General features: G+C 42.0%; 1 protein-coding gene across 3 annotated transcripts in view; it reads left to right on the top strand.

The window, feature by feature from the left end:
• LOC124029311 (receptor-type tyrosine-protein phosphatase gamma-like) overlaps positions 1–6,828 on the top strand; it is a 274,161-nt gene extending 267,333 nt beyond the window's left edge. For all 3 annotated transcript variants that reach the window (XM_046341087.1, XM_046341081.1, XM_046341073.1), the window contains exons 16-29: positions 252–348; positions 440–522; positions 696–830; positions 1,128–1,262; positions 2,003–2,175; positions 2,404–2,539; positions 2,730–2,876; positions 3,098–3,191; positions 3,686–3,762; positions 4,223–4,351; positions 4,467–4,613; positions 4,917–5,059; positions 5,142–5,277; positions 5,517–6,828. In XM_046341087.1, the coding sequence (XP_046197043.1) occupies positions 252–348; positions 440–522; positions 696–830; positions 1,128–1,262; positions 2,003–2,175; positions 2,404–2,539; positions 2,730–2,876; positions 3,098–3,191; positions 3,686–3,762; positions 4,223–4,351; positions 4,467–4,613; positions 4,917–5,059; positions 5,142–5,277; positions 5,517–5,663 (1,779 nt within the window). In that variant the 3' untranslated portion in view covers positions 5,664–6,828. The remainder of the gene's footprint in view (positions 1–251; positions 349–439; positions 523–695; positions 831–1,127; positions 1,263–2,002; positions 2,176–2,403; positions 2,540–2,729; positions 2,877–3,097; positions 3,192–3,685; positions 3,763–4,222; positions 4,352–4,466; positions 4,614–4,916; positions 5,060–5,141; positions 5,278–5,516) is intronic.
• The last annotated feature ends 8,662 nt before the right edge of the window (positions 6,829–15,490 follow it).

The following is a 15,490-nucleotide window of genomic DNA, read 5'->3' as shown; positions in this document are numbered from 1 at the left end:
TTATTACAAATAAATAAATAAATCGTCCGATTAATCGGATTTTTGGTCCTCCAATAATCAGTATTGGCATTGAAAAATCATAATCGGTCGACCTCTAGTATGGATACACACACAACTATACAAACCGTATGATAATAATCATGTATCTAATATAATTCAAACATATCAGACCATTTGATATTAACTGATCAGACCATTTGCTGTTTGAAAAATAAATAGTTTTCTTCCCCTCTTGACCTCTCTCTCCCTAGGAGGTTCAGCGTTGTACGGTGGACCTTAAGATCACTGCAGAACATTCCAATCATCCTGACAACAAGCACAAAAACAGATACATCAACATCGTGGCCTGTAAGTCAACACTGACAGCCTGTTATATTCATGTGTGATGTTAAAAAGGCAATGCAGAATGAGACTAATATTCCTTTCATCTATTTCCCAGACGATCACAGTAGGGTGAAGTTACGACCCCTGGCTGGCAAGGATGCTAAACACAGTGACTACATGAACGCTAACTATGTAGATGTAGGTCAACCAACTGCTTTAGATGTATTTAGTTGCTATTCTAAGTGTTTTTATGTATGCTGTGTTCTCTTTCTCTGTCATTATATATGCTCTGGTACTCACCTTATGTGTACTGTACTTGGGCTCTGTGTGAGTGTACTGCTGTCACTCAGCCCCACGTCTCCTCTCAACAGGGTTACAACCATCCCAAGGCCTACATCGCCGCCCAGGGCCCTCTCAAGTCCACGTTCGAGGACTTCTGGAGGATGGTGTGGGAACAGAACACCGGTATCATCGTCATGATCACTAACCTGGTAGAGAAAGGGAGGGTAGGTGGTCTCTCTCTGACTGTTGCTGTTACTGTTGTCTTTCACAATGGATGATATACAGCTGGCTTTTAAAGAGCGTATCATATTGTTGTTTGACAGGGAAGATTAGATTAATACTGTTGTCTATTTCAGAGAAGATTAGATTAATACTGTTGTCTTTTTCAGAGAAGATTAGATTAATACTGTTGTCTTTCTCAGAGAAGATTAGATTAATACTGTTGTCTTTTTCAGAGAAGATTAGATTAATACTGTTGTCTTTTTCAGAGAAGATTAGATTAATACTGTTGTCTTTCTCAGAGAAAATGTGACCAATACTGGCCCACAGAGAGCAGCGAGGAGTATGGCAACATTGTGGTGACTCTAAAGAGTACTAAAGTTCACGCCTGTTACACACTGAGACAATTCCTCATACGGAACACCAAAGTCAAAAAGGTATGTCCCAGTGCTACAATACCCGTACAGTACGTCTACAGTACTACTGAGATGCGTATCATAGTGCTTGTGTTGGGGACACCTCCGCTTAGGGCTGGTTTCCCCAGACACACATTAGTCCTGGATAAAATCACTAAGAATCATGTTCATTAGAAATCCTCCATTGAAATTGTTTTTGGACTAGGCCTAAGAAATTGTTTTTGGACTAGGCCTAAGAAATTGTTTTTGGACTAGGCCTAAGGAAATTGTTTTTGGACTAGGCCTAAGAAATTGTTTTTGGACTAGGCCTAAGAAATTGTTTTTGGACTAGGCCTAAGAAATTGTTTTTGGACTAGGCCTAAGGAAATTGTTTTTGGACTAGGCCTAAGGAAATTGTTTTTGGACTAGGCCTAAAGAAATAATTTTTGGACTAGGCCTAAGGAAATTGTTTTTGGACTAGGCCTAAGGAAATTGTTTTTGGACTAGGCCTAAGGAAATTGTTTTTGGACGAGGCCTAAGGAAATCGTTTTTGGACGAGGCCTAAGGAAATTGTTTTTGGACTAGGCCTAAGGAAATTGTTTTTGGACTAGGCCTAAGGAAATTGTTTTTGGACGAGGCCTAAGGAAATCGTTTTTGGACTAGGCCTAAGGAAATTGGCCCTTTATCCAGCAGGTCTTCCCTTGTGTGCCTTATTCTTTCGTATCTGCCAAGTGAACATACTCCAGCCAGTTCAATCTTAAATGTCATCCATGTTGTTTCAGGGTCAGAAGGGCAACCTGAAGGGGCGTCAGAACGAGCGGATGGTGATCCAGTATCACTACACCCAGTGGCCTGACATGGGCGTTCCGGAATACACCCTACCTGTCCTCACCTTTATAGGGCGCTCCTCTGCAGCACGCGCACCTGGCATGGGCCCTGTCCTAGTGCACTGCAGGTACAATAGCTCTCTCGAAAAATTATGTTCTCTAAACATGGATTCCGCCCATGTTTACTGCAGAGAGGGCGATGCTCTTTCCTAGTGCACAAAATCATCTTCCTCATCATAAGAAGTCATCAGAAACACCACTAGTTTTCATTGATGTCTCGTCTACGATCAGTAATACAGCTCCTTCTATGGGTCTCCTGTGGTAGTTAGTAGGTAACATGTGTTTTGGTTGTATAGTGCTGGAGTTGGGAGGACGGGTACGTACATCGTCCTCGACAGCATGCTGCAGCAGATCAAAGACAAAAGCACAGTCAACGTCTGGGGCTTTCTCAAACACATCCGCACACAACGCAACTACCTGGTCCAGACAGAGGTGTGTGTGTTTGTGTGTGTGACAAATGACACCTCCGATAAACCTACAAAGATCATACAGCTACAGTAACTGCCGAAGAGAATGTCATCTCCTACACAATGTTACACTAGCTAGAGAGATCTTCTCCATAAGCTCAGTGGTTCTCTCCAGTCTAATTCCTCCTCCCTCTGCCCTTCCCCTTGGACTATAGGAGCAGTATGTGTTCATCCATGATGCCCTGATGGAGGCCATCCTGGGCAGTGAGACAGAGGTACCCGCCTGGCAGCTCCATGGTTACGTCAACAGCATCCTCACCCCCGGCCTGGGGGGCCGCACCCGCCTCGACAAGCAGTTCAGGGTATGATGAACCCCAGCCTCCTTTGGTGTAGTATAGTGTAGTTCGTACTGTATGTCTTTCAAACCATAAGGAATAGAGTCTTTTAGAGACTCCATAGTTGAAGGACTACAGTGTACTGAACACTGTAATACATGTCACATACACACATAATAAACATCAAACCCGTTCGTGGTGAGATTTTTCTATCTCACAGCACGGTCTTGCTACCTCTATCTCTCCAGCTGCTGACCCAGAGTAACGGCAGCTTCGTGGAGTGTTTCAGCGCCCAGAAAGACTGCAACAAGGAGAAGAACCGCAACTCCTCAGTAGTTCCATGTGAGGACAGTATTTCTATAGATACTATCCTAGGCTACATTATCAATTACTCTGTCAATTCTCCATCATCTACTGCACTGAGTGAGATAATGAGGTGTCATTTTTTTATTTTTTTTATTTCACCTTTATTTAACTAGGCAAGTCAGTTAAGAACAAATTCTTATTTTCAATGACTGCCTAGGAACAGTGGGTTAACTGCCTGAACGACAGATTTGTACCTTGTCAGCTCGGGGGTTTGAACTTGCAACCTTCCGGTTACTAGTCCAACGCTCTAACCACTAGGCTACGCTGCCGTCATGCTTTGCCATTTCCCCCCATGAGACATTATAGAAAGAGTTTGAGTTTATTTACAAGGCCATGTTATTATGCCATAGGGAAAGTGCTTTAGTTGCCACAGCAACAATTACTGTATGTTCATTATTATCTAGTACTGTATCATGGCACCCTAACGCCATGGATGTGATTGAATGCATGTATTTTTTCTCCCGCTCTAGCGGAACGAGCTCGCGTAGGACTGGCCCCTCTCCCTGGAATGAAAGGCACAGACTATATCAATGCCTCCTACATAATGGTATGATACTGCTATACCGCACACACACACACACACACACACACACACACACCACACACTGCTCACCACACACACACACACACACACAATGCTCACCACACACACTCTGTCGAACGATATCTTCTGTTCCCTTGATGATTATAATTACTCTGCATTTCAAACTGTTATTGTGTGAAGCCTCTTAGTGAATAATAGTCAATTATGTATTATAAGGAATAATTAATACTGAGAAATTGAGACAAGGGCCTGTACACAGTACTCATCGCATCACCGTAACTTTTTAAAACTCATTTAGATCAAATGTAAAACCTAACGGACACAATAGACACAAAACCCAACAGACACCTTCTGATGTTTAGACAACGTAAAGGTAATTTGGTAATCATGTTATAGAAGATTTTCTGAGTTGTTGACTATGTATGAGTGCTTACATATTGATCTTCAACCATGGGCCACGCAGGGTTACTACAGGAGTAATGAGTTCATCATTACCCAGCATCCTTTACCCCACACCACCACAGACTTCTGGAGAATGATCTGGGACCACAATGCCCAAATCATCGTCATGCTTGCAGACAACCATGGTTTGGTGAGTAGAGTAGCTGGCCAGAAGGTTACAACATTTAGTCAAGTAGCGCTCTACTGTTCTCGCCTGGTTACACACACATACATTACACACATCTAACCTGTATGTCTGTATTTAGGCTGAGGATGAGTTTGTGTACTGGCCGAGCAGAGAGGAGGCAATGAACTGCCTCGCTTTCACCGTCACCCTGATCAGCAAGGACAGACTGTGTCTCTCCAACGAAGAACAGATCATCATCCACGACTTCATCTTGGAGGCCACGCAGGTACAGTAACCCTTCACCTTTGACCTTTCACAAGTAAACTCTCACCTGTGTGAGTGTATAAAACCCTCTCAGACCCTGTCATACCTGTACGCAGATGGAAGGGCCATGTGTGTCCCAGAGTGATCCTTCAAACTAGATAGGAAAGTAGTATTTGAATACATTTAGAAGTTAATTATTCCCATTAATACAAACTAAGTATCATCAGATGGGCTTTAGCTAAACTACAGTGCTGGCCTGAGGTAGCAGTACTGTATATTCAGTGTCCTAGTTGTCTGTCTTGTCTAATATCTCTCCCTCTAACAGGATGACTATGTCCTGGAGGTGAGACATTTCCAGTGCCCTAAATGGCCCAACCCCGATGCCCCTCTCAGCGGTACCTTTGAGCTCATCAACGTCATCAAAGAGGAGGCTATGACCCGAGACGGACCCACCATTATACACGATGAGTAAGTGTGTGTGTCGGCATGCATGTATTGGTATATCAGGAGTAGGTATGTGTGTTAACATGTCCCTCCATATCCCTGGTAGATTTGGGGCAGTGTCTGCAGGGACTCTGTGTGCCCTCACCACCTTGTCTCAGCAGTTGGAGAGTGAAGGGGCTGTGGATGTCTATCAGGTGGCTAAGATGATCAACCTCATGAGGCCGGGAGTCTTCACAGACATAGTGAGTTCACCCATGACCCAGCCAGGAGGGTTGGTGCTGTCAGGCTTCAATAATTGGCAATAAGCAATAACTTTTTTAACTTAAGCAAAATCTCCAGTCAGTCATTGGAACAAATATCACTTGATGGGTTGTCATTGCTCATTCTGACATGTCAGCAATCTTAGAATAGACCTAGAAGTATCATTTAGTTGTAACATTTGTCTCTCTGTCTTCCTCTCTCCCTGTGCCTCTGTGTCCAGGAGCAGTACCAGTACCTGTACAAGGCCATGCTGAGCCTGGTGAGCAGCAGAGACAGTGGGATCAGCCCCATCTACATGGACACTAATGGAGTGGTGGTCATCATTGACCAATCAGATCCTGCTGAGAGCATGGAGTCGCTGGTCTGACTGGTCTCTGATATGACTGGTTACGGGTCTGACTGACCACACCATCATCCGAAGGCACTTAATTTGTACAACTCTGAGGAACAAAGAGAACTTTGGCGGACTTTCCTTGAGGCCTTTTTAGCCAGAAATATTGGTTAAATGAATAACCTGATTACCTTTTTTACACTGATATAAACTTTTTTGATATTTATTTTTTTCTTCATAATTGTTTGTCTTAATTGTTATCCTGCTGAGAGTTGTTAACTGTTACATTGTTTCACGTGAGGAAAAAGAAAATGTCTCTGTCCAGTTTACACTACACTGTCGGTGTTACTGCCTAAAACCCCGTTAGATAATACAGTACCATTAACAAGACCCTGGCTCCACTGTACTCTACACTCATTGGATCTCTTTGGATTGTGGCAAAGAACAGACTTTAGCTTCAATGAATGAAGAATGAGGACCAAGGACAACCCTGAAGCTCAACATGATCCAGTCCAATAGATTTCTCAATACAGATTGTCAGAGTTCAGTGTATGACAGTACAGCTCACTTAACAAGCATTGCAACACTATCACCGGGTCAACTCTTCGGTAAGACTTTATTGTCGTATTCCATCTGTAGATGCTCTACAGATTTATCAGTAAGATTTCAACTCTACTAGCCATAACCCTTATCCTAATCCTAAATTTAACCTTTACCCTAAACCTTATTCTATACCTGACTCTGACCGTAACCTTAGCAAGCAGTTGCTTATCAACAGATCGTTTGTTGATGGTATGCCCATCTGTAGATGCCCTATCAGGACTATCCAAATAAAGTATACCCAACGCTTCTTATTCAGTAAAACCCACCTTATCCCAGGAGCATTTATAATCTATAGATTATACATACTATTCCTTTATTACCCAAATATCTCCATTCTATTTGTAAATTGTACCCATTACTTTGATTTTTTTTAAAGTGGTATTACAACAACTACTGTGAACATTCATTGCTTTATATTACGATTTCTATTGTTTTGTAATCCGTATGACTATATACTTGATCATATTAAGCAGCTGGTTTTGTATACTCTGTCATTCCTCCTCTCGCCTTGTGTGGATTGGTGCTTGGACACACTGAGACCCATATTGTCAATTTTGTTTTAATAAATGATACTAGTTAGTTTCTGAACCCAGGTCTACATGTGACTCGTCTGGCATCAATTGTTCCATTACAACGGAGTTTATGTCATATTAAACATGGCTTTCATTTTACCATATGAATGTAGTTCTTGGTCTAAACATAATCTGGAGGGTGAAGTGTTTTACTGTCATTATAACCAAAGACATGGTTGAAAATTGCAACAAAGTTGTTTGCCCAAAATGTAAACAAGTGTCACATGAAGCTTTTATCCTAAAAACCAGTCCAATGTGTCAGTCCATACTGCTCCATGTTGTTTTAACTGGGCTAAAATAGGTTGTTTTTATCTAACGCTTACACCAAACCACAATATCTACTTTACCCATCTATACTGTATCCTGTAGCTGTACCCTGTACTGATACATACATCTACTTTACCCATCTATACTGTATCCTGTAGCTGTACCCTGTACTGATACATACATCTACTTTACCCATCTATACTGTATCCTGTAGCTGTACCCTGTACTGATACATACATCTACTTTACCCATCTATACTGTATCCTGTAGCTGTACCCTGTACTGATACATACATGCTGTATTTTCCTATTTGTTCCTATTTTTTGCTCTTCTCTCTCAACAAGTATCTTGTTAAATGAAGTCACAACTCTCCAACATTTGAAGAAAAGTCCTGACTTACTAGGGCTGCATTTACACAGGCTGCCTAACTCTTTTGACCAATCCTAGATTTTTTTTTACATCAGATCTTTTTCAGATCTGATTGGTCGAAAGACCAATTAGTGAAAAAAATATCAGAATAGCACTGCCTGTGTAAACACAGCCTACATGCTCATTTGTCATGAAATGATTATTGGCAGCAAAAAAATGTTTTTGCCTGTAACTATTATTGTTATTATTATTAACTTTATGCTTTATACATATTTCATTTATAACATTAGTGTAATTTGCTATTTCAAGGTCATGTACATATTTACTTCAAGGACCAATCTTCTTGGAAGTTATAATCTATGCTGTGTGATCATCATAGACCTTTATATTTTCATATTAAGCTATTGTCTTTAACATTATCCTACTATCACTCATTGCATTTGTGGAGAGTATGTAGGAATTAAGGACTCTATTCAATCTGTGTCGCAGAAGCTCAGCGTTACAACTTGATAGAAATGTAAAGGCCATGTCCCTGCGTTAGCGGAGACTGCATTCAGGTAAACACTGCATTTCAGAAATGACCTTTACATTTCTATAACGCTTCAGCGAATAGAGCCCCAAGGCTCCGACAAGTAGACCGACATCACATTCCAGAACAAGTCCATTACTGCATCTAAAATAGCACCCTATTCTCTATATAGCGCCATACTTTTGGGCTCCTGAGTGGCGCAGCATTATAAGGCACTGCATCTCAGTGCTAGAGGCGTCACTAGAGACCCTGGTTCGATTCCAGGCTGTATCACAACTGGCCGTGATTGGGATTCCCATAGAGGTTTTGTTCTTAGCTGACTTGCCTAGTTCAATAGAGGTTAAATAAAATAAAATACTTTTGGTGAAAAAGAGTGCACTATATAGGGAATAAGGTACCATGATTCTTTTTTTGTTCTGTCTGGGCAAAGAATGTTATTACTCCCCTTTTGAATATCAGACCAATTTGTGCTATGGATGGAGAACATCCAGGGAGTCACTGAGTAAAGTTTGCTGCCTCAATCCATCTAAGCAAGTTCAGCATTCATTCTATTTTGTAAACTTGAAAATAAAGAAATGTTTTTTCCATTTATTATATTCTATCATTGTATGATTGTACCATGGTGTTGCATTACTATGGTACTGTTATATGATATCATGTTATTGAAGTTTAATAGTGCTATTTAATACGTAAATTGTATTGCTATACATTAAATAAAGTATTGGTTTTGATGTACTTCAACCTGGTGTTGTGTATTTGTCAGATTGACCAAAGTATAAGGCACGGTTTGAATTGGGTTGTGTCACGTTCTGACCATAGCTCTTTTGTGTTTTCTTTGTTTTAGTGTTGGTCAGGACGTGAGTGTGCATTATATGTTGTATGTCTAGTTTGTCTATTTCTATGTTTGGCCTGATATGGTTCCCAATCAGAGGCAGGTGTTAGTCATTGTCTCTGATTGGGAACCATATTTAGGTAGCCTGTTTTGTGGGTGGTTGTCTTCTGTCTTTGTGTCTAAGCACCAGATAGGACTGTTTTGAGATTTTCACAGTTATTGTTTTGTATTTTGTAGTGTTCACGTTTGTTGTCCTTATTAAACATGTTGATCCCTAACCACGCTGCATTTTGGTCCTCCTCTCCTTCAACGGAAGGAAACAGTTACAGGTTGTACTATTATCAAATACAATTTAATTGTCACATGCTTTGAAAATACTGTTGAAGTCAGAAGTATACATACACCTTAGCCAACTACATTTCAACCCAGTTTTTTACAATTCCTGACATTCAATCCCAGTAAAAAAATTCCCTGTTTTAGGTCAGTTAGGAGCACCACTTTATTTTAATGTGAGATGTCAGAATAACAATTATTTATTTCAGTGTTTATTTCTTTCATCACATTCCCAGTGGGTCAGAAGTTTACATACACTAGTATTTGGTAGCATTGCGTTTAAATTGTTTAACTTGGGTCAAATGTTTCGGGTAGCCTTCCACAAGCTTCCCACAATAAATTGGGTGAATTTTGGCCCATTCCTACTGACAAAGCTGGTGTAACTGAGTAAGGTTTGTAGGCCTCCTTGCTCACAAACACTTTCAGTTCTGCCCACAAATGTTCTATAGGATTTAGGTCAGGGCTTTGTGATGGCCACTCCAATACCTTGACTTTGTTGTCCACAATTTTCCTTTCCTCATGATGCCATCTATTTTGTGAAGTGCACCAGTCCCTCCTGCAGTAAAGCACACCCACAACATGATGTTGCCACCCCCATGCCTCACGGTTGGGATGGTGTTCTTCGGCTTGCAAGCCTCCCCTTTTTCCTCCAAACAAATTGGTCATTATGGCCAAACAGTTCTATTTTTGTTTCATCAGACCAGAGGACATTTCTCCAAAAAGTACGATCTTTGTCCCCATGTGCAGTTGCAAACCATAGTCTGGCTTTTTTTATGGCAGTTTTGGAGCAGTGTCGATATAGGACTCGTTTTACTGTGTCTATAGATACCTTTGTACCTGTTTCTTCCAGCATCTTCACAAGGTCCGTTGCTGTTGTTCTGGGATTGATTTGCACTTTTCGCACCAAAGTACGTTCATCTCTAGGAGACAGAACACATCTCTTTCCTGAGTGGTATGACAGCTGCGTGGTCCCATGGTGTTTATACTTGCGTACTCATCTTTGTACAGATGAACGGGGTACCTTCAAGCATTTGGAAATTGCTCCCAAGGATGGTTTTGGCTGATTTCTTTTGATTTTCCCATGAAGTCAAGCAAAGAGGCACTAAGTTTGAAGGTAGGCCTTGATATACATCCACAAGTACACCTCCAATTGACAAAAAGTATGTCAATTAGCCAATCAGAAGCTTCTAAAGCCATGACATCGTTTTCGTGAATTTTCCAAGCTGTTTGAAGGGACAGTCAACATAGTGTATGTAAACTTCTGACGCACTGGAATTGTGACAGTGAATTGTAAGTGAAATACTCTGTCTGTAAATAATTGTTGGAAAAATAACCTGTCATGCACGAAGTAGATGTCCTAACCGACTTGCCAAAACTATAGTTTATTAACAAGAAATGTGTAGAATGGTTGAAACTAGTTTTAATGACTACAACCTAAGTGTATGTAAACTTCTGACTTCAACTGTAAATACACAATGAGCAACGACAGTTAGGCTATATACACGGGGTACCAGTACAGAGTCAGTGTGCAGGGGTTTGAAGAAATTGCGGTAGATGCAGTATGTACAGTTCATTCAGAAAGGATTCAGACCCCTTGACTTTTTCCACATTTTCTTACATTTACATTACATTTAAGTCATTTAGCAGACGCTCTTATCCAGAGCGACTTACAAATTGGTGCATTCACCTTATGACATCCAGTGGAACAGCCACTTTACAATAGTGCATCTACATATTTTAAGGGGGGGTGAGAAGGATTACTTTATCCTATCCTAGGTATTCCTTAAAGAGGTGGGGTTTCAGGTGTCTCCGGAAGGTGGTGATTGATTCCGCTGTCCTGGCGTCGTGAGGGAGTTTGTTCCACCATTGGGGAGCCAGAGCAGCGAACAGTTTTGACTGGGCTGAGCGGGAACTGTACTTCCTCAGTGGTAGGGAGGCGAGCAGGCCAGAGGTGGATGAACGCAGTGCCCTTATTTGGGTGTAGGGCCTGATCAGAGCCTGGAGGTACTGAGGTGCCGTTCCCCTCACAGCTCCGTAGGCAAGCACCATGGTCTTGTAGCGGATGCGAGCTTCAACTGGAAGCCAGTGGAGAGAGTGGAGGAGCGGGGTGACGTGAGAGAACTTGGGAAGGTTGAACACCAGACGGGCTGCGGCGTTCTGGATGAGTTGTAGGGGTTTAATGGCACAGGCAGGGAGCCCAGCCAACAGCGAGTTGCAGTAATCCAGACGGGAGATGACAAGTGCCTGGATTAGGACCTGTGCCGCTTCCTGTACCTCTTACATTACAGCCTTATTCTAAAGTGGATTAAAATGTTTTTCCCCTCATCAATCTATACACCATAATGACAAAGCAACAACAGGTTTTTAGAATTTTTGAAAATGTATAATAAAATACAACTGGATATATCACATTTACATAAATCAAATTTATTTATATAGCACTTCGTACATCAGCTGATATCTCAAAGTGCTGTACAGAAACCCAGCCTAAAACCCCAAACAGCAAGCAATGCAGGTGTAGAAGCACGGTGGCTAGGAAAAACTCCCTAGAAAGGCCAAAACCTAGGAAGAAACCTAGAGAGGAACCAGGCTATGTGGGGTGGCCAGTCCTCTTCTGGCTGTGCCGGGTGGAGATTATAACAGAACATGGCCAAGATGTTCAAATGTTCATAAATGACCAGCATGGTCAAATATTAATAATCACAGGCAGAACAGTTGAAACTGGAGCAGCAGCACGGCCAGGTGGACTGGGGACTGCAAGGAGTCATCATGTCAGATAGTCCTGAGGCATGGTCCTAGGGCTCAGGTCCTCCGAGAGAATTAGAGAGAGCATACTTAAATTCACACAGGACACCAGATAGGACAGGAGAAGTACTCCAGATATAACAAACTGACCCTAGCCCCCCGACACACAAGCTACTGCAGCATAAACACTGGAGGCTGAGACAGGCGGGGTCAGGAGACACTGTGGCCCCATCCGATGACACCCCCGGACAGGGCCAAACAGGAAGGATATAACCCCACCCACTTTGCCAAAGCACAGCCACCACACCACTAGAGGGATATATTCAACCGCCAACTTACCATCCTGGGACAAGGCCGAGTATAGCCCACAAAGATCTCCGCCATGGCACAACCCAAGGGGGGGGGGGCGCCAACCCAGACAGGGAGATCACATCAGTGACTCAACTCACTCAAGTGATGCACCCTTCCTAGGGACGGTATGAAAGAGCCCTAGTAAGCCAGTGACTCAGCCCCTGTAATAGGGTTAGAGGCAGAGAATCCCAGTGGAAAGAGGGGAACCGGCCAGGCAGTGACAGCAAGGGCGGTTCGTTACTCCAGAGCCTTTCTGTTCACCTTCACACTCCTGGGCCAGACTACACTCAATCATATGATCCACTGAAGAGATGAGTCTTCAGTGAAGACGTAAAGGTTGAGACCGAGTCTGCGTCTCTCACATGGGTAGGCAGACCAGCTCTATAGGAGAAAGCCCTGCTTCCAGCTGTTTGCTTAGAAATTCTAGGGACAATTATGAGGCCTGCGTCTTGTGACCGTAGCGTACGTGTAGGTATGTACGGCAGGACCATCTCAGAGAGATAGGTAGGAGCAAGCCCTTTGCTTTGTAGGTTAGCAGTAAAACCTTGAAATCAGCCCTTGCCTTGACAGGAAGCCAGTGTAGGGAGGCTAGCACTGGAGTAATATGAAATTTAGAGAAAAAAATCGGTTCTAGTCAGGATTCTAGCAGCCGTATTTAGCATTAACTGAAGTTTATTTAGTGCTTTATCCGGGTTGCCGGAAAGTAGAACATTGCAGTAGACTAACCTAAAAGTGACAAAAGTATGGATTAATTTTTCTGCCTCATTTTTGGACAGAAAGTTTCTGATTTTTGCAATGTTACATAGCTGGAAAAAAGCTGCCCTTGAAACAGTCTTGATATGTTCTTCAAAAGAGAGATCAGGGTCCAGAGTAATGCCGAGGTCCTTCACAGTTTTATTTGAGACAACTGTACAACCATTAAGATTGATTGTCAGATTCAACAGAAGATCTCTTTGTTTCTTGGGACCTAGAACAAGTATCTCTGTTTTGTCCGAGTTTAAAAGTAGAAAGTTTGCAGCCATCCACTTCCTTATGTCTGAAGCACATGCTTCTAGCGAGGGCAATTTTGGGGCTTCACCATGTTTCATTGAAATGTACAGCTGTGTGTCCTCTGCATAGCAGTGAAAGTTAACATTATGTTTTCGAATGACATCTCCAAGAGGTAAAATATATAGTGAAAACAATAGTGGTCCTAAAACGGAACCTTGAGGAACACCGAAATGTACAGTTGATTTGTCAGAGGACAAACCATTCACAGAGACAAACTGATATCTTTCCGACAGATAAGATCTAAACCAGGCCAGAACTTGTCCGTGTAGACCAATTTGGGTTTCCAATCACTCCAAAAGAATGTGATGATCGATGGTATCAAATGCAGCACTAAGGTCTAGGAGCACGAGGGCAGATGCAGAGCCTGAAAGGGGGTGGAGACCAGCACAAAGACAGGTGAAACAGATCAGGGTGTGACAGGTAGTAGTAAAGTGACTAGGCAACAGGAAAGATAATAGGCAGTTGTTCAAAACAACTTTGAACTCGGAAATCTCAGACTTACGACTTCAGTGCCTTCAAAATAACTGGAAACTCTGGAAAAAAACGTGCTCCTACTGGGAAAAATCTATTTGAAAGGTCATCTAACTGGAAATTACAACTTGGGAACTCTGGCCTCTTTCTAGAGCTCTGACTTTCCGACCTGAAGATCACTGACGTCATGATTTGACCTCGTATTTTTCAGAGTTCCCAGTTGTTTTGAATGTGGCAAGTAACAGCAGTGTATGTGATGAGTGTGTGTGTGTGTGTGTGTGTGTGTTTGTGCGAATGTGTGCCTGTGTGTACGTGTTATGTGTGAGTGAGTGAGTGAGTGAGTGAGTGAGTGAGTGAGTGAGTGAGTGAGTGAGTGAGTGAGTGAGTGAGTGAGTGAGTGAGTGAGTGAGTGAGTGAGTGTGTTGGAGTGTCAGTGTATGTATGTGTGAATATGTGGGTAGAGTCCAGTGTGTACAGTGGTGTGTATTCTTGGATGCCAAGGGAAGCCAGACATCCAGCAAAAATGTTCCAAGTGAAAAACATAAAAAATAATATTTTTTTCTCTTTGTGTTTCATAAATTTCCTTCAATGGGTAAGAGGATACTGAATATATCTCACCGTAGAAAGCCTCCGACCAAACAACTCTGTCTGACTCAGTGTGTGTGTAGGATATCTATCTGATGCTGTCAGGTCAGAAAGAGTATTTGGCCTCCCTTGATACATTTTTAATAGCCAATCAGTGTTGAGTTAAACTGAGTGAGCTCAGCTGTGAATGGTCGTGGCGCACCAAAAAAAGTATCAAGGGAAGCCAGTTTGGATTTGACTTCAAGCCAATCACATCACCAGCTAGCCAAATGGCATTATTGACAGAATTTTGTTTTTATTGTTGAATCTCGTTGTGTTGTTGTCCTCCGGTGTCTCGCTAGTTAGCTAAAATCAGCCCTTTCCTAAATTAGACATGGGATGGAGATAGGGATTTGGACCTGTGGTTTTACTTAATTTTCCGTACTAGCCAATGATTATAACGGTGATTCTGATCCAACCATAAAGTCATACATTGTGCCCCATGCCCAAGAGGATGGAATTTCAACATGTAGCTAGATGTAGTATACTAATGTTAACTAGCTGGCCTGGTGTATCGTTACCCATGAAAGGAAGTTAGGCTAGCAAGCAAGTATTTTAGTCAGGTAGCCTAGTACATCAAAAACTAAAGGCATGTACTGTATGACAGAATCATAGACTGTTTAGACAACATGAAAGAGGAGGATGGCATTGGTGTGAGTAAACATGTTTGTACACACACACACACACACATACAGAGAGAAATCAGTCCCATGCACAGCCTCATCATGTTTACCTTACGTAGATAGGAGTATTTATTTTAGTTTTCAGACTAAGCACAGGTGATTAGATAACATTGAAGTTGAAATTTTGCTGGAATAGTGGAGGCAGCTCCTATTTCTTTTCAACTTACAATAACTCGCAGTGGTTCTAAATAAATAGTTGTTTAGTGGTCCAAAAATATGGGAAACATAACCTTGCTTGACCATGCTGTAGGTCATGTAACTGTTTGTTGCATGAAATATGTTTTGTGAACTTCACCAGACAGATGTGTCTCTCCAGTTTTGTAATGAAACAAATGTGTGCTTGAATTTATTCTGCAACTGTGTCTTCTTATTGTCTCGGCCTTAGGCCTATATATTATGACGCCGAGGCATATGAATTTGGTTAAAACCTGTTA

The sequence above is a fragment of the Oncorhynchus gorbuscha genome, linkage group LG03 (genome assembly GCF_021184085.1).
Source record: "Oncorhynchus gorbuscha isolate QuinsamMale2020 ecotype Even-year linkage group LG03, OgorEven_v1.0, whole genome shotgun sequence".
Classification (NCBI taxonomy): Eukaryota; Metazoa; Chordata; class Actinopteri; order Salmoniformes; family Salmonidae; genus Oncorhynchus; species Oncorhynchus gorbuscha.
The sequence above is the reverse complement of the archived record's forward strand: the minus strand, read 5'-3'. Positions and strand labels throughout refer to the sequence as shown.